Source organism: Natrix helvetica (assembly GCF_964273705.1).
Source record: "Natrix helvetica genome assembly, chromosome: 8".
In the NCBI taxonomy this organism is placed as follows: domain Eukaryota; kingdom Metazoa; phylum Chordata; class Lepidosauria; order Squamata; family Natricidae; genus Natrix; species Natrix helvetica.
Genome location: NC_138559.1, coordinates 25,818,150 through 25,837,433, shown reverse-complemented (window position 1 = coordinate 25,837,433; position 19,284 = coordinate 25,818,150). Strand labels below are relative to the sequence as shown.

At 49.2% G+C, this 19,284-nt stretch overlaps 1 protein-coding gene across 1 annotated transcript in view; it reads right to left on the bottom strand.

Annotated features, from left to right (window-relative positions):
- MCAM (melanoma cell adhesion molecule) overlaps positions 1-10,587 on the bottom strand; it is a 33,015-nt gene extending 22,428 nt beyond the window's left edge. The window contains exon 1 of the mRNA XM_081960719.1: positions 10,460-10,587. Coding sequence (XP_081816845.1) covers positions 10,460-10,529 — 70 coding nt within the window. The 5' untranslated portion in view covers positions 10,530-10,587. The remainder of the gene's footprint in view (positions 1-10,459) is intronic.
- Positions 10,588-19,284: the final 8,697 nt, after the last annotated feature.

Genomic DNA, 19,284 nt, shown 5'->3' with positions numbered 1-19,284 from the left:
CAACACAATGGCTTGATTGAAGGCGAGAAGGCCCCCAAGGATCCTGGGGGAAACTTTCTAAACAACTCAAAAGGCTGCCGAGAAAAGGAGCTGGGAATAGAGGCTCTATTCTCTCCCCAAATTTCTCCCCATTCCAAACGCCCACCTAGAATTGCCCAGGCAAAGAAAGCAAGGAAGACCCTACTCCCTTTTCTTCTTCAGGAACAAGAGTGACCAGATCTGAACCTAGTCCACCCCTTCTGGAAATCTCTGCAAAGCTTGGAACAGCCTCTTCAAGGAAGCATCAGTCAAGATTCGGCCAAGAAGGCCTTCCTGAGGAGGGGACTCTAACCTTGGGAACTTTAAACCGCGTAGACTTCAACTCCCAGAATTCTGAGACTTGAGCTTCACCAGGCTTAAAGTTGCCAAGGTTGGAGACCCCTGTTCTGGAGGACAGGAGAAACTTGCAGTTGTCACAAAAGATTAGACTAGGTTCTTCTGACCAGGTGAAGCCTTCCTGGGGAAATTGATGGTTGAGATGATCTGGAGAACATGGACCACCCTCAAAAAAACAACAACCAGTATTGTAAAGCAAAAGCTGATTGGCCAAAACATTAAATTAAGGTGGGTTTTTTAAATGGAAAATATCACACTTTTCACTCTGGGCTGAAAAGGTGCAATTGAAACCAGAAATGATACAGAAGCAAAATCAATTTCTAGATTGTCTCCAGCAAGAATCTTCCAGCAAGGGAGATCCAGAATGGAAGCTTGGACAATCCAGACAGAGTGCGGAGTTGCATGAAGTGATCAAAAAGCCATCATTTGACCCTCCTCTTGGCCAAGGCCTGGAGCAGAGGTGGCATTCAGCAGGTTCTGACCAGTTCTGGAGAACCGGTAGCAGAAATTTTGAGTAGTTTGGAGAATGGTAAATACCACCTCTGGCTCAGCTGATCAGGAGGGAATGGGGATTTTGCAATATCCTTCCCCTCCCACGCCCACCAAGCCACACCCACAGAACCAGTAGTAAAAAAAAATTGAATCCCACCACTGGCCTGGAGGACTTTGAACAAGGAGACACCAATCATCCAAAGAGAGGATCAAGAGGTCTAAGCATCTCCCTGAAACATAGGGAGCAATGATAAAGCGTCGTCTTGTTTCTCACAACATGGCAACCCCGGGGTCACTCCATAAAGCTGCTTGGAAGGAGATGAAAGGAAGAAAAGACAGGATTTCTTTCTCCAGCTCATAAATCCCCGCCAAAGAATCAAATGAAGCCAAGTGGCAGTTGCAAGGGCTTTAAAAGGAGAACTGGAGCAAGTCACAGGACAGACTCCGAGGTTATCAGCCCCCAAAAGGCCCCCTGAAGGATTGGCCTCATCAGGTGTCACTTGCCAGAGAGCTAAAACAGAAAAACAACCACAGATCTTTTAAGGGAAAGGAGCATGGGTGGGGGGCAGAGGCGGCTTCGACTCCAATTTATGGGAGGGCTGTGATTCTCAAACGTGCCCTCTTCCCAAATAGTGGTTTTTGCTTTTTCTGCAAAAACATCTCAGGAAAAAAATTTTCTACCCTGTTTCCCCTAAAATAACACCTCCCCGGATAAAAAGACCAATCAGGCTTTTGAGAGCATGCGCTAAAATAAGCCCTCCTCAAAAATATTGCAACACAGCAGCAGCCAGGAACTGACCATGCTTGCCGCCTCCTGCGCCTCAAAAATAATAAGCCCTCCCCTGAAAATAATCCACCCCCCCCCCAAATTTAAACGCAAGTGAAGCCAGTCCCCACATTTCATCTGATTGCTTGCCGTACAAACAAGACGAGGTGAGGAGGTGAGGCTGAAGGCGGGGAAAGGAAGGGGGGAATTTGCCCCATGCACCTACACCCCCTTACCTAATGGCCGCTCCCACAACCCTAGGCACCGCGCCAGAATGGTGATCTGGAGAGCCCACCCACCCACATTCCTTACCTGTATTTGAGCCAACCGGGCCATTTGCGCATGCAGCATATGGCACCTGCGCGATGCTCTACTGAGCAGCTGGAGCATCGCAGGACAGTGGTTGCGCATGCATGCGCAGCACCCATGCACGTGGATGGATGGCCACATCGCAGCATACCGGTTGCGACGGGATCCAGAACCCATCATAGCGCCCCTTCTGTCACGCTAATGAGGAGACCATGAGGTGACCACGCTCGCCTCCTCCTCCTGCACCTCAAAACTAACAAGACGACCCCCAAAATAAAGCCAAGCACTTATTTCAGGGGTCAAAAGAAAATAAGACCCTGTCTTATTTTGGGGGAAATGCGGTAGGCTCCCCCAAGCGTGCAAAGTTTAGCTCCTCATTTCTACTCCACACAGACAGCAAGGAACCTCGGCATGCTCCCAGGGACCCTGAGAAGCAAAAGGCCCTCGGGATCTGATGGCAAAGTCAGCTCAGGCCCCCACATTGCTCTTCCCCAAGCAAACGTCCGAACGAGATGCACTGCACAGAATGAGGACGGGGGTCGCGAGAGAAGCACAACGCCTGTACATTGCACGAGTCAAAAAGAGGGCCATGAAAATATCTACAGACCCCTCGCATCTTGGACCTAAATTGTTTCAACTCCTGCCCTCAAAACGACACTTTAGAGCACTGCACACCAAGACAACTAGACACAAGGATGTTTTTTTCCCCAAACGCCATCACTCTGCTAAACAACTAATTCCCTCACCACTGTCAAACCATTCACTAAGGCTGCATTAGTATTACTATTACTCTTCTCATCCTTCCTCTCACCCATCTCCTCCCACTTAGGACTACTGGACTGTAACTTTATTGCTTATATCCTTACGACTTATATTAATATTGTTTCCTGATCGTTTATTTGCAATCTATGACTATCATTAAGTGTTGTACTTTTATGATTCTTGAGGAATGTATCTTGTCTTTTTATGTACACTGAGAGCATCTGCACCAAAGACAAATCCCTTGCGTGTCCAACCACACTTGGCCAATAAAGAATTCCGTTCTATTCTATTCTATTCTGACTCACTCTGGGGCAGGTTTCCCGGGACTCCAATTAACCATATTTAGCCTGCTTGGGAACGGTCGGGACGCAATCCTCGCCAGCAGCCAAGCCCACTGGAGCACTGACCGCTCCCTGAGGCCAGGAGAAGAAATGATTGAGACGAAGGGTCCCAAGCCAGACAGAGAATGTCCTTCTGCTTCCTGCAGGAAGCAGCAACGAAAGGAAGCAGGCAAGGGAAGTCTAGTTCCCAGGAGGGGATAAATTAATCTGAGAATTAATTGCCTGTCAATAAGGAGAGGACAGAGACAAGGCCAGGCTACTGGGATGGGGTGGGGTGGGGGAGAGAATTGCGGACATGCCAGAAGGGTGAAAAAATAGCATCTGGAGAGGATAAAAAAAGACAACGCAAGAAAGTTTGCTGGGAGAGAAGAATTCTCCCTAGAAGGAAAAGCTTGGCTTTTCTCCCAGTGGACCCGATTCAACGAGGAGAATACAAGACGGATACTTTTATATATCAGGGGCTGCTGGTTTGGGTTCTATTCGGTGTGGCTGTTACGCTGCCATTTGCAAATTACAGGCAAGGTGCTTTTTAAACGGAGACTGACCTTCTACTGCTGCACTATAGAGAGTATTTTGACTTATTGCACCTGTGTCTGGTTTGCCAATTGCCCAGTGGCAGATAGGAGAGCACTCCAGAGGGTCAATGTCATTGCCCAGAGGAATATGGGTTGCCCCTCTCCCCTCCTTGGAAGAGCTTTCTAGCTCCCGCTGCCTTAAAAAAGTTCAAAACATCCTTAAAGATCCATCTCATCCTGGGCAGCCTTTTTTTTTTTTGAACTATTACCATCTGGCAGACGGTACAGGACAATAAAAACAAGGGCAAATAGGCTGAAAAACAGCTTCTATCCCAGGACAGGAACTATATTGAATTCTACTGTATAGGTAAGGTAAAGGTTCCCCTCACACATATGTCCTAGTCGTTCCCAACTCTAGGGGGCGGTGCTCATCTCCATTTCAAAGCCAAAGAGCCAGCACTGTCTGAAGACGTCTCCGTGGTCATGTGGCCGGCATGACGCAACGCCAAAGGTGGTTCCTTCACACCAAAGGTGGTTCCTATTTTTCTACTTGCCTTTTTTTATGTGCTTTTGAACTGCTAGGTTTCGTCCCTGATTTTTTTTAGACAGACAATTGCAAGGCTGGACCAAATCTCATTTTTTAAAAATTCTGGAGGGAAAGAACAGGGACCTAATGGAGCTTTGCTATGATTTTCTATAATTCCTCATTAAAGCGGAAGGGAGAATGATCAAGAAAGGTTGCACAGAGTTCAGAGTCAAACTTTTACTGCCCCAAAGCTAACATTCCTGTTTTTTGTTTGACATCATAAGCCTCCTTTGACTCCGAAAGTTTTGCCTTTCTTCTCTTTCTTTCTTTCTTTCTTTCTTCTTTCTTTCTTTTTCCTTCTTTCCTTTCTTTTTCTTTCTCTCTTTCTCTCTCTTTTCTCTTTTCCCCTTTCTTTCCTCTTTTCCCCTTTCTCTCTTTCTTTCTCTTTCTTTCTTTCCTTCCTTCCTTTCTTTATTTCCTTTCTTCTCTCTCTCTCTCTCTCTTTCTTTCCCCTCCATCCATCCAACCAAAGACCGCATTTGCACCTCTTCCGTAAAATTGTTAAAAAATAGAGAGGGGAAAGCGGCACACCAATCCATGCAGTGGAGAGTGTGCCTTTAATTACCACAATCAATGGACACATTTTCAAAGCAATTCTCCCTCGCTTGCTGATGTTCTCTCGATATTTGTGATTTCATTGCATGGTTAAGTATATGGAGGCTATACCAGGTAAGGCTAAATTCCTCAATATCTGCACCCTGCCCAAATTCTCCACATTCCTTCAAAACAGAGAATTAAATTGGTTTCAGAGTGCTGGGGTGCTCTAAAAAGTAACTGCTGATCCTGATGGCTCCCCCCCCCCCCAATAAGTTGATCAATTCAATGACTACTGGGCATGGAATTGTATTACAGGTACTCTGTAGTCCTCAACATACAACCGTAATGGAGCCTAGAGCCATTATGATCGTATCTTGTGATGGCCATAAATCCCGACCTAAACCCGCCATCCTGGGCCCAGCGGTTGGGAAGCCAAGCAGACGCAGCGGTCATTAAGAGAACCCATTCTTCTCTCTAGCATTGTATGCTCCCCATTGGAAGTAACTTCCGCTTTTCAGAAAAAACGGTCATAAAATGTATTCACGTGATTAGAGGTTGTTGCAAACATCAGCTGTGACTGTGGTTGTGTTGCTGAGGGCCAGAAGTGCAGTTCTGGGACAATGGTGGTGGGACAAAATCCATCTGAACTTCAGAACCGGGTTGTAGCTTCCTTTTTCCAGGTAAGTCATAACTTCGAAATGTCACTAAGCGACTCTTTAGATGTGAAATTCTTCCTTCTCCAACTTTCACTCTCGTGCTTCTCTTGGATGGGAGGAGTTCTTAAATAGTTTTCAAATCCTCCCTCCCCTCCCTCCCCCACCACGAAGGTAATAGCATCAGGCAGGGAATTCGAAGCAGAGGGTGGAATTTTAGATCAAGCCCTCTGGATCTCCTCCAAAATTGTTGTCTGATGATCTCCGTTGGCCCCCATTCAAGGGAAACAACCAACCGGAGGGGTGAGTCAGTCTCAGGACTGGCTATTTCCATACCTATCGGGTGTGATTAGGAACGTGTGCAAGGTTGTGAGAAGTGAGCAGGGAAAGCTGTAGTGGTGAACATGTACTTTAACAGATTGACAGAGTTGGAAGGGACCTTGCAGGTCATCTAGTCCAACCCCCTGTCCAAGCCGGAGACCCTACACCATTTCTGACAAATGGCAGTCAGTCTCTTCTTGAAAGCCTCCAGGGATGAAACTCCCACAATTTCTGAAGGCAACTTCTGCTCCATGGGTTAATTGTTCTCACTGTCAGAAAATTCCTCCTTATTTCCAGGTTGAATCTCTCCTTGGTCAGTTTCCATCCATTATTCCTTCTCTGGGCTTTTGGAAAATAGCTTGGCCCCTTCCTCTCTGTGGCAGCCCCTCAAATATTGTAAAACTGCTATCATGTCTTCCCTGGCCCTTCTCTTCACTAGACCAGAGATGCTTTAGACTGCCCTCATCTGCCAAACTTAATTGACACTACTCAGACCTGTAAAGAGAAGCTAATAACAGTGGCCTCTTTGCCATGATTCTGTTGACTCATTGAGTTAATTCTTTCAATGTTCGGACACCTTTAAAACAACTTTAAACACTCTATTGTCAAGACAGGTAGGCACCTTATGTTCTGATCCAGGCTTCCCAAGAGCATGAAACAAACTCCTTGTCCTGAAAAAAACCGCTTTTATTAATATCCTGTGAATTCTGCTCCTTCACATCCAGCAAAGTCTTTCAAGGAAGGATATACATTCACAGACCTTCTCTGGCTTGGAGAGCTGCCAGGCCGATCTCTGCAAAACGTGGCAAGGAGTCTCGGAGAGTCAAAAACCAATTAAGCGAACTCATGGCCTCCTGCAAACTCCACTCCTCTTTAGTTCCTCTTTTATTTCCTCTGGGAGGGGCCATTCATTATCCACCTGTGGCCTTACTCCCAAGTCGTCCCCGGTTCTTTAGCTCTTCCCTTCGTCTGACAACTCTGCGCATGCACACCCTGGGAACAGGCTCCAGCTGTTCTTCTGCCCCACTGATGTCTGACTCTGAAGGCAGCTGATAACAGTCAGATGGCCCTGGTCCCCTCTCTGCCTCCGACATAGAGCCCTCATCAGAGCCTTCCCCAGACTCCAGGACTGGCCCATGTCCCTCCCCAACCTCCTCACTGTCTGAATCTACTGCCAGCTGTGCTGGCCACAACACCTGAAGACAGAGACAAACCTGGGACATCCAACCCAGAAAGAAATTGAGAAGAAAGATGGAACACAAGGGTTCCTTCTTCAAGGTTTTGTATGTCCCCACCATCCAGTCAGAGCTGAAGAAGCTTCTTGGATGAAAAGTGAAACGTCTTCAAAGAAAAACAAGGATGTCCAGTTGCCTCCTGAAAAAAAAAGCACCTTTGGGGTATGTCCAATTGTTTTTTCCAAGCTGGAAAGAATTTCTAGTGGACACTTTGCCCGATGTCCCAGATGGCATGGCCATGGTCAAAATGATTTCCCGAAAGGAGAACAGAAGATGAAGCAGGATGAGAAATCTCATCAACAGAACATAGGTTGGTTGGATTTCATGTGGACTTCAACTCCCAGAATCCCCCAGTCAGGATGGCTGAATTCTGTGAGTTGACATCCATGTGTCCGAAAGTTGGCAAGCTGAGGAACATGGTCCCAGAAGCAGAAGTTTCCACAAGGCCTAAAGATCAATGCTAGAAGATCCTGGAAATAGGTTATGAGCCAATACATTGGAGATGGTTACTCCTCTCACTTCCACCCACCCATGAACAGACTACTGCAATGTGCTCTATGTGGGGCTGCCCTTGAAGACTACTCAGAAGAGATCTATCTTACTGGCATGAACCCAATAGAGATGCTGACGGTTTCCCATCACATAAGATCAAAAAAGGGCAAAACTCCATTGATTTTTTTTCCCACCGACGGGTTCACCTCTTCCCCCTGCGAAGACGCTCATCCTGCCTTCATGCCTAACATCCAGGAAAACAGCTTAAAAGCAACCCTCCCTCCTTTTTTAAAAAAGATGTTGATCTCAAATGCAGTCCCTGGAGAAAGGATGCCAAAGAGCTGGATGCATTTATGTGCCTGACGTTAGCGTTTGATGAAATTTGCCCTAGGTATTGATTTGAATTGAGCATCGCAAACCGCCCGTATCGCATAAAATACAAGCCCACAGCCGTCCCGCAGTGAGCAGTTTCGCAAACTGGGTGTTTGGAAGGGCGTGGCCGGACACAAAATATGGTTTTATGCAGAAAGCAATTTGAGTTATTCAATCCCAAATACGTTCTCCATCACCTGGTTTCCCCCCCCCCTTGTCTTCACCTTCTGAGCAATGGACAAAGCACAGGACTAACAAGTCCCCCTCAATTTTTATTTTCTAAGAACATTTAGGAAGGAATAAGGCTTCATCCAGCATGTTCCTTCTTCCCCCTCACCTTTCCATGACTATTAATTGAAAGAACTGCAAGGTTTTGCAAAGCAAAGCTGCCGGCAGGACGGGATTCCTTCTTTTCCCATTGCCGAAGTCCACACTTTTCCTCCTTGAAAAAACTTCTACATATTTTAATGCACAGCTTGTTCCCAGGCCAAATGCAGCCCTGGAAATTGTTGGCACCATCCCACCCCCCCCACCGGTTATAAATACTTCCCTGAGAAATCAGGCAAAACTAGCCAAAACACACGGGCCCTTTTTCAATTTCCATACATTGTTTGCTTTACGAAACTTCTTCCCCATCACAAGTCTTTCTGAATATGTAACCGGGATAGGAAAAGAAGAAGAAAAATCCACATGTTCCCTGAACAGGGCATGACCCAGCAGTTGGAAACGCAAAGGAGATGCCAGCTAATCTTGTAGAAAGGCTTGGCACAGGGGAAGAGAGTTGCAAAAGGCACAAGGTCTCCTCCTTGTTTTAAAATCTTTACGGCCCTACAGATGTCTTGTTTTGAGCCCCGGGCACCACGCCCTTGGGCAGCTGAGATTTCTGCCATCTTGAATTAAGGATGGACAGGCAGATGGAAGAGGGAGATAGTTGGCACTTCTCTGGGTGTGGAAGAGAAGGCATCTCAGCCTTGGGAGAACACCACCACCGAAGACGCCCGCCCGGCATCAAATGTCAAAAATGTGCCACCGCCAGCACCGCCAGCAGCCTAGCAAGGAGGCCCAGGCATGCACAGTCGGCAGGTGGGAGGGCATGTGCCCGGAATCCACTCCTTCAGTGCCCTGCTCTCCATGGGCAGGGAGGGGCCGACCAGGGAAGATAGGAAGCCCAGCCACCTGTTTGGGGTGGGGGGCGGGGGGACGCTCACTTGCACCACCAGCCACCACCCATCCTTCTAAAATGCCAAGCCAGCTCTGGGCTTGGCATTCTTCTGGGGGGGGGGTTGGAAACCCACCCTCCCAACCCTGTTCTACCTCTCGGAGGCAGGAGGTTTAACTCTGCTTCTTTGCGGGCAAGGTGGAACAAAGGTTGCAGAACCGAGAAGTGGGGAGGGGGCTTCATCACCCTCCCGCTACCAGCCAGATCTTTTCCTGCGGAGCAGCTGGTGCCGGGCTGGGCTCCACCCTTTGCCAAGCAACCGCATTTGCAACGAGCAAAGGGGGGCGTGGGCCACACGAAGCCCCGGGAAGGACGCTGCATTTCCCCCTCCCCCCAAAATGGATAAGGGTTGGGTCGGTCGCCGCCCTGGGCTCAACGCGGTTGGCAAGCGAGTCTCGGGCAATGCCGTCCGGCTCAGCTGGGTTCCTGCTCAACGAGCAGGACTACAAGGCTCATGATCCCCAGCCGGTGGCCACCACGCCAACCGGTTTTGTGGGAGGGGTCCCCGAGCAGGCTTGGCAAAAAATCCCTCCCCGCCCGAACGAGACTGCAGCAAAGGCGGACCCGCCTCCTGCCGCCCCCTCCCCTCCTTCGGTCTCCGCGCCTTGGAAGCGGGGTGGGTGGGGTCGAGGCCGGGGGGTCGTCCTAGGGAATCCCCTTCCCCCCGGGGAGGGGGGCGATCCCTTTCTCCCTCGCCCGCCCGCCGCATTTTCCCCAGCAGAACAGGCGGTGCCCATATGAATGCGCGGCCAACTTGGGGTCGTAAATCAAAGCGGAGAGGGGACGGACGGGGCTCTTGCAGGGTCTGAGTTTTGGGGGGATTCTCCCCAGCCTTCCACCCCTCGCCCCCTCACTCCCAACGCCCCAACTCCGTTGCTTTTGCGCCTTCCCTTTTCTTTTCCACCTCCGCGCACCCCGCCCCTTTCCCTCCACTAGTTGCAAAGCGGTTGTAGCAGCAGCTGCTGCACCCTGGAGTAGAGTAGAGGCGGAGGGAAGGAGGAAGGTGGGTGTGTTCTCCAACGGTGCTAAGCCCGAGAGCGCGAAAGACGCCCTCTCTCTCCGGCAACCGGGTGGGACTCGCGCGCCCTGCCTAGCCAAAAACCATCCTCGGGTGGGTGAATGGGTGGGAGGGAGGGCGGGCAAGCCGGGCACCCCCTTCCCACGCAGGCAGCTCTATGGCTGGGCACCCCCTTCCCACACGGGCACCTCCAGAACAGGGCGCCCCCTTCCCATACAGGCACCTCCAAGGCTGGGCACCCCCTTCCCACGCGGGCACCTCCAGGGCTCGCTTGGAACTGGAGGGGCTCCGGGAGCCGCCCCCCATTCATCAAAGCAGGCGCGCCGGGCTTGAAGAGCGCCAGACGCGCGCTTGCAGCGGGCAACCCAAACTGGTTGTAACCCCGGTGCCAGCTGCAAGAGGCTGGATGGAGCCTTGGGTCTGGTGGCGAGAGCCTCCCGTCCAGCCCGGGGCGCCCCCTACTCACCTCCGCCGCAGGAGCTGGCGAGCAGGAGGCAGCCCAGCAGCGCCAGGGAGATCAGCCGTCCGCAGCTCATGGTCGCCCGCACGGTGCCCGGACTCCGACTGCGGCCAAGGAGCCGGGGAGCTGGAGCCCGGCGGCTGACGTCACGGACGAGGGGAGGGGCTACTACGAGGGGGGGCACCCAGGACGCCCCCTCCCCGAGGGTGGGCTGCACCAGCGCGGAAAAGCAGGCGGATCCGAGCAGGTCGCGGGCGAGCCGGAGGGTTTTCCCAGGTGCCGGCTTGCAGATGCGGGCACATCTGGCCGGTTTCCCTGGCAGATGCGTGCAGCGGGGCTTGCAAATGCCACTCGGGGTGCCCAATTCAGTTTCTTTTCTTTTTTCTTTTCAGACAAAGAGAAAAGTCACGATTCCAATTTGGGGATCGGGAAGGCGACGGAGCTTCAGGGGTCTCAACAGAGCCAGTCTGGGTGGGGTGAAAACAGGGGTCCCTCACCCAAAACTGGGCTTGTGGGGAACCAGCAGTCCCAGCTCCCCGCGTGACCTCACATTCCCTGGGGGACCCCGCTTTGCCACATCTTCAGTGGACATCCCATCAGAACTGAAAATCCCAAATAGGCTGAATCCAGTGAAAAGGGGCGTGGTTCTGCCCCTCCCCCCCCCTCTTAGATTTCAGCATATGCCACCCAAAACGTGCCCCTTTCACCTGGCACTCTCTGCACCATCCTTTTAATCTCCCCTGTTGGGGTGGGGAAGTTTCTCACCCGCCCACAAGGCGAGCAAGGTGCCCAAATTTTGCCAAGCGTCCAAATTTGGGTCGTGTGACTGTGGGGAATGCTGCAGTGGTCATAGGTGCGAGGACTGATTGTAAGTCAGTCTTTTCAATGGTGTTTGAATAGTCACTAAACAAATAGCCACGACTCGAGGACTTACCTGTACAGTCTCTCTGAGAGTGAGATAGGTGATGCTTAAATGTGGTAGATAGATAGAAAGATAGACAGACAGACAGACGAGAGAGAAGAGAGGCGAAAGAGAAAGAAAATTATGCAGTGATAGGTAGGTAGGTAGGTAGGTAGGTAGGTAGGTAGGTAGATAGATAGATAGATAGATAGATGATAGATAGATAGATAGATAGATGATAGATAGATAGATAGATAGATAGATAGATAGATAGATAGATAGATAGATAGATAGATGATAGAGTAAAGGTTCTCCTCGCACATATCTGCTAGTCGTTCCCGACTCTAAGGGACGGTGCTCATCTCCGTTTCTAAGCCGAAGAGCCAGTACTGTCCAAGACGTCTCTGTGGTCATGGATTCAACATCAAAGACACACAGAACGCTGTTGCCTTCCCACCAAAGGTGGTTCCTATTTTTCTACATGCATTTTTGCATGCTTTCAAACTGCTAGGTTGGCAGAAGCTGGGACAAGTCATAGGAGCTCACTCTGTTACGCGGCGCTAGGGATTCGAACTCCCGAACCACCAACCTTTCTGATCGACAAGCTCAGCATCTTAGCCACGGAGCCACCGTGTCCCTTATAGATAGTTTAATACAGAGAGATAAATAGGTGATGGACAGACAGACAGGTGATTGATAGACAGACAGCAGACAGACAGACGAAAGGCAAGATTCGGGAGACACCGTGTTGCTGGCAGCATCCTATTCTTTCCCGTGAACCTGGTGATCCAAGCAATGGGTCCAGCTGTTTTAAGAGTCAACAGGTGACCACCTTGGCCTGGGTTGAAGAAAGTTGGGCCAACCAAACTCTGCATTGTCTCCAGGTGTAGACTTGGGGTCTCCTTTCCAGCGTCTCCTTCCTCCTCCACTTCCTCCCTTCAGTTCTTGGGGTTTGTGGGGGGAGCTACAGGTTCCTACAGTGGCCGCCACACCAGCTGTGCCCGAGAATTTCCCTGCTTGCAAGCGATGGGAGGTGGCTGAAATACCAACCGGCCTGACCTTCTGGCCTCCTAATTGCTTCGTGGCTGCAGGGGATCCCGGCTGAGGGAGAGACCTGGACAGCCTTGTCCTGGCTGACCGGTTACCCAGTTTCCTTTCCAGCTGTGGTTTGGAAGGGGTCAAAGCCCCAAAGCTCTTGGGGGACACTCCTCTTCTGGCCCCATTTCCACTACTGGACAGAAACATTTTCCACACATTCAAGAAACGTCCCCTCTCCTCTTCACCTCTGAAATGTTTTCTCTTGCTAAAAAAATCTCTCCTTCCTTCCTTCCTTCCCTCCCTCCTTCCCTCCCTGTTTTCCTTCCTTCCTTTCCTCCTTCCCTCCCTCTTTTCCTTCTTTCATTCCCTCCCACTTTTACTTCCCTCCTTTTCCTTCCTTCCCTCCTTCCCTCCCTCTTTTCCTTCTCTCCTTCCCTCTTCTCCCTCTTTTCCTTCCCTCTCTCTTTTCCTTCCTTTCTTCCTCCCTCCCTTCCTTCTTATCTCTCCTTCCCTCCCTCTTTTCCTTCCTTCCCTCATTTCTTCCCTCCTTTCCTCCCTCTTTTCATTCTCTCCTTCCCTCCTTTCCCCCTCTTTTCCTTCCCTCCCTCTTTTCCTCCCTTTCTTCCTCCCTCCCTTCCTTCTCCTTATCTCTCCTTCCTTCCTTCCTTCCTTCCTTCCTTCCTTCCTTCCTTCCTTCCTTCCTTCCTTCCTTCCTTCCTTCCTTCCTTCCTTCCTTCCTTCCTTCCTTCCTTCCTTCCTGGAGTTGGCTTTGGCTTAGTTGTCACCTCTGAATCTCTGCATTGTAATTCTCAGCTCAAAAGGTGCTCCTCGTTTAGCGCCTGCCTCATTTAGCAACCGCAATGACCACAGCAACGAAAATGCCACTTGGTGAGCAACTCTGGCACTGCCAACCTTCCCAGGTCTGTAAAACTAAGGAAAGATGAATCCGGAGCACGGTTGTGGTTTGACTTAGCAGCTGTTCCACTTAACGACCTTCCTGACTGTGTGGCTGCTACACGAGGACCGTTCCCTTGTAACTGATTCAACCCACTATGTGATGATGCAGGTGGCAGCCAGTGAGGTTGATGGGCCTGGTTGAGAAGAGCGGAAGGGGTTTTGCGTGGCAGACCCTTGCGGAAGAAAACTGGAAAAAAACTGTGCCCTGGAGCAGAGTTTTATGCAACACTTTCGGCCTTCCCCTGCACCGTCTGGACTGAGGTTTTTCTCCAGTTCAGTGGGGGTTTTTTTCCAGAGCTTTCAGGGTTAGTACAAATACATGGCGTTCAGGTATGCGCCGCTCCCCTCCCCAAACAGAGTCTCAAGAAACCAGAAAAAGAAATGGGGAAGTTGACAGCAGAGGGGGAGATTCAAGAGGGAAGGCGGCTCTGCTCCTTTATGCTTCAGCCAGCCCCATGCAAGTCTCCAGCACCGACGGGCTCGCTAGCTCAGGCAGACTCTGTTGTTTTGTTTTATTTTATTTTTTTACTTTACTTTACTTTACTTTTTACTTTTTACTTTCTACTTTACTTTATTTAGTTTGTCAAATGTGTACAAGATAACAGTATGTATAAACAAGGACATCAGCGCATAAAATGAGTACAAATCAATGGGGACAGTAGGACGGACGGTAGGCACGCTGGTGCGCTTAGGCACGCCCCCTTTCCCGACCTCTTAGGAATGGGGTGAGGTCCACGGTAGATACTTTAAGGTTAAAGCTCTGGGGGTTAGAGGAGATAGACACCAGACCCTCATCCTGCTCCTTCTCCAGCAGCAGATGAAAGGACCTCGCTCTACCTTGCAAGGAAATGGGTCTTGGGAACATTCACTCTGGCTTACTGCAGACAATCTGCCATGGCTTTCTAGTACAGAAGACCCAACTTGGCGTTATAACTTAGAATAACAAGAGTTGGAAGGGACCTCGGAGGTCTTCTAGTCCAACCCCCTGCCTAGGCAGGAAACCCTACACCACTTCAGACAAATGGTTATCCAACATCTTCTTAAAAACTTCCAGTGTTGGAGCATTCACAACGTCTGGTGGCAAGTTGTTCCACTGATTAATTGTTCTCACTGTCAGAATATTTCTCCTCAGTTCTAAGGTTACTTCTCTCCTTGATTAGTTTCCACCCATTGCTTCTTTTCCTGCCTTCAGATGCTTTAGAGAATAGCTTGACTCCTTCTTCTTTGGGGCAGCCCCTGAGATATTGGAAGACTGCTATCATGTCATCCCTGGGCCTTCTTTTCATTAAACTAGACATTCCCAGTTCCTGCAACTCTTCTAAACAAGCATGGGATATTTTTCTGTGGACAGCATCCTGCTCTTTGTGAAATTTATCCATTTTGCCAGCGCTTTACTGTGTCCCCTCCTGTCGTCTTTCTCCCCTTGAGTTCCCCAAATAGGTTTGTTTGTGTTAAAACACACATTTCTGCTGAGCAGGAAAATACCAGGATCCATAAACATCATTATCAACTCCCGGGCCTGTTTTCCCAGTCGGTTAACCTGAAACAAACAAATCTTCTGACTTGCTTTAACCTCTCATTTGTTTGCACCCGTTCAAGCGGCTAAGCGACAGATGGGAGGCATGGAGCCTTCCTAAGCCATTCAAAGCAGCACATTTTGACCTGGTTGAGCATTAAGGATTCATCGGGAATGTCCTATGGGGTCAGGTCCCAGAATCGCCTGCAAGGACAAGATAAAAGCTGGGATGATACCAATCAAAGCGCCACCTGTTTTTAAGAGATATCACATCTTAAATGGTTTTGCCTTCCCTTGTGGAACCTCCAGATCAAAAATTCCATCCAGGAACTGTTCTGACCTAGGCTTCCCCCCAAAAAAGCATGAAGCAGAGTCAGAGACTGACAAAACCCCTTTTATTAGACAAATGTGAATTGCTCACATTCACATTCAGCAAGGCCTAGCAAACAGTCTTTCAAAGGGATATTTATGACCACAGACCTTATCTATCTTGGAAAGTTGCCATGTCAATTTCCAGATGAGGTGCTGTGCAAGGAAAAACTGGGCACAGAGTCTCTGAGATTCACAGACAGATCTTCACACTCCTGAAACGAATCTAACGAATGAAGGAACAAATTGTTTCCTGCAAAGGCCCCTTCCCCTTTCGCTCCTCTTTTATTTCCTATGGGAGTGGCCATTCACCGTCCACCTGTGGCTTTACTCCCATTTTTCTCGGTTCCTCCTATTCTTCCATCCAAAGTCTCCTTCCCCCTTTCCGTCCTATCTTCAGCAGCCCTGAAGAAGTCTGGCCTCACCTTTTCTGCAGCCTGCTCGTAATCTGCGAGGATTTTCTTGTATCCTTCCTCAACCCTCTCCTGCCGTCGACACCGCCGTTGCTTGCCAATTTTTTCAGAAACAGCCTCACAGCGAACAATGGACTTTGCCAGCTGCATCGGGAATCCCAATGGGCACCTCTGAAGTTTGACCCAAGCATTATATTCTCCTGATTTTTCTCTGCTGAGCTTGGTTAAGCTTTCTTTCTTACTTGCTGTTGTGCTTTGTTTAGAACAGGGGTGTCCAAACTTGGGAACTTTAAGACTTGTGGAATTCTGGGAGTTGAAGTCCACAAGTCTTAAAGTTCCCACGTTTGGACTCCCCTGGTTTAGAACAACATCTGTACAGGTAGTTCTTGACTTAAAACAATTCATTTAGTGACCGTTTGAAGTTAAAATGGCACTGGAAAAAGCGACCTGCGACCGCTTTTCACACTTATGACTGTCACAGCCACCCCATGGTCACACGATCAAGATTTAGATGATTGGCAGTTGGCTCATATTTACGACGGTTGCTGTGTCCTGGGGTCAGGGGATCCACTTCTGCGACCTTCTGACATGCAAAGTCAATGGAGAAACTGGGTTCACTTAACAACTGTGTCACTAAATCTACCGCTGCAGTGATTTGCTTAACAACTGTGGCAAGAAAGGTCATAAAATGGGGCAAAACTCACTTAACTGCTAGCTCGCTTAGCCAGAACCAATTTTGGGCTCAGTGGTAGTTGTATATGGAGGACAACATCTTTTCATTCTATGTTCTAACCTACAACCAACCAACGTAGAGGAATAACATGGCTTTCAAATTCATTGTGCAAATTGGTTCTTCTTCTTCTTCTCCTCCTCCTCCTCCTCCTCCTCCTCCTCCTCCTCCTCCTCCTCCTCCTCCTCCTCCTTCTCCTCCTCCTCCTTCTCCTCCTCCTCCTCCTCCTCCTCCTCCTCCTCCTCCTCCTTCCTCCAAAAAGAGACCTAAGATGGAATCCCTGGGTCTTTCTAAGCACCGTTCTTCCTTCCAACTCAAGAATGAATTTGAAAAGAGAAGCTAACCGAGAAGGAAGCCTTTGCTCTCCTTCAACTCAACCTTCTCCAAGACTAACATCTACAACTGAGAGACTTAAAACAGATGTGCTTCCCCCAGTAGCCAGATCATGAATGCCTGAGAGAATCTGTAATATTTCTTCCATATTTCGTTGCGGAATCTCCTCTTCAGCTCCTTTTCTTTGAAAAACAAGCCATTTGCTTTGTTCCTTCAGCTCCTGTTGGCTTCTTTGTCTTGACCTCTGACGGGGCAGCTGCAGAGAAGAAAAGGGGACAGAAGAGGACGCTGACAATTTGAAAAATGGGGTCTGAAAAAATAGAAGGGGGCCAACAGAGGAAGGAGTCCCCAAACGGACACAGCTGACCTCTTGAGTCATCTCCAGGATTTATGTCTGAAGAAGAAGTCTTGGTGTGCACCAGGCCAGACCACCAGGCTAGGATTCCTTTCTGACCTCACAAGAACTGCAAGATGTAAATCGCTTCCAACCACCCCTGGAAGCTCCTGCTGGATTAACAGAGGGAAAACTTGTTCTTTAAGTTGGTTGCAACGCAGTTTAATCTCAGAACGAGAAGCCAACAGACTGACCTACAACTAACTGTTCTGAATCGAGGCTTCCCAGACCATGAAGCCAATTCCTTGTCCTGTCAAAAAAAACCTTTTATGAATTGACTGTGAATTCTGCTCATTCACACCCAGCAAAGTCTTTCAAGGGAGGATTTACAGTCACAGACCTTCTCTGGCTTGGAGAGCTGCCAGGGCGATCTCTGCAGAACCTGTCAAGGAGTCTCAGAGAGTCACAAACCAATGAAGCGAACCAATGGTCTCCTGCAAACTCCACTCCCCTTTCGCTCCTCTTTTATCTCCTCTGGGAGGGGCCATTCATCGTCCACCTGGGGCCTTACTCCCAAGTCGACCCCTGTTCTTTAGCTGTTCCTTTCATCTGGCAGCTCTGCGCATGCGCATGTCGGAAATATGCTCCAGCTGTTCTTCTGCCCCACTGATGTCTGACTCCGAAGGCAGCTGATAACTGGCATATGGCCCAGGTTCCTCCCCAACCTCCTCACTGAATCTGCTCCCAGCTCTGCTGGCTGCTGGCAGGCCATAACAGTGACCCCAGCAAATAATATGTCATCGTTTTAGTTTTGGTTTACTTTATTGTCATTGCACCTCATACAATGAAATTAAATGCCATTTTCAGTGTACATTATAACTATAAAAATAAAACACACAAACACACCTCCTTCACATGCTATATAAATTGAAACTGAAAACCCCAGTTATTGCATTCATATTGCACTATCCAGTAGAATTCAATATGGTTCCTGCCCTGGAATAGAAGCTGTTTTTTAGCCCATTTGTCCTTGTTTTTATTCTCGGGTACCGGCTGCCAGATGGTAATAGTTCAAAAAAAAAAAGGGTGCCCAGGAGGAGATGGATCTTTAAGGATGTTTTGAACTCTCTTAAGGCAGCAGGAGCTATAAAGCTCTTCCAAGGAGGGGAGAGTTTTTAGGATCTGTGGGAGACAGGACATTTTGACTGCAAATGCCCTTCCAGTTAAATGATTACAAGCCAGTATGTGCCATGAAGCGCCTGTGCTTTCTTAAATTGGAGGCTCCAGTCCAACCTTTTCCTGTTTTGGAGATACTCAAACAGTTTGGTCTGTTCAAAACATCTATCCCTTTATAGCTTAATCTTAAGCTTTCCTAGCACTTGTAGACGTAGCTAATTCTCTCTCTCTCTCTCTCTCTCTCTCTCCATGTGTGGGGACGACTTTCATGCCCCTTGAAAGGAAGCGGCTACTCGAGGCTCAAGCAAGCAAAGGTCACCTCAGCTACCTTGTCCTATGTTAGAAAAAAAAATTATGGTATCTGTGGAACGTGAATGCTCAATCCTCAAATCCTTCTCCAGAAGGAAGTTTCTGATCTGGCTTTACAGTCTCAGCTTCTCGTTCCCTCTTTTCAGAGCGAATTAGGTTCAGATGAGTCATCAGAAATGATGCATTCCACCCCCCACACACACCCTCCATCCCATTTCCAAATGAGATTAAAGGCTCGCAAAGGCCTCGCTGGGCTAAGAGAGATGCCAGGCGCCACCGTGTTCCTTTGGACGAAGAGGCCGGTGCGAAGCATGGATTGGACAATCTAATTTGGCAGCGAATGGAATCGGGGACCAAAGAGGAGGTGAGTAGCAGCTGGGTGTGCAGAGAAGAGCAGCAAAGATGATTAAGGGACTGGAGGCTGAAACATATAAAGAACGGCTGCTGGGATGGAGTATGGCTAGTTTAATAAAAGGAAGAACTAGAACAGGGGTCAGTAACGCACGGCTCTGGAGCCGCATGTGGCTCTTTTATCCCTCTGCTGCGGCTCCCTGTCACCAGTCGGCACCACAATTTTGAGAGGAGCTTCCGGTTCGTGGGGGAGGGGGAAGCAGGGCACGCCAGGAGGAGACTCTATGGCAAGGGGCGGGTTTTCCGGTCACCTCCACAATTGATAGGGCTTTGGGTTAAGACAGGTAGAGGAAAAAGGATGCCATGCTAGGAGGAGACTCTATGGTGGGGGAACTGGACTTCTG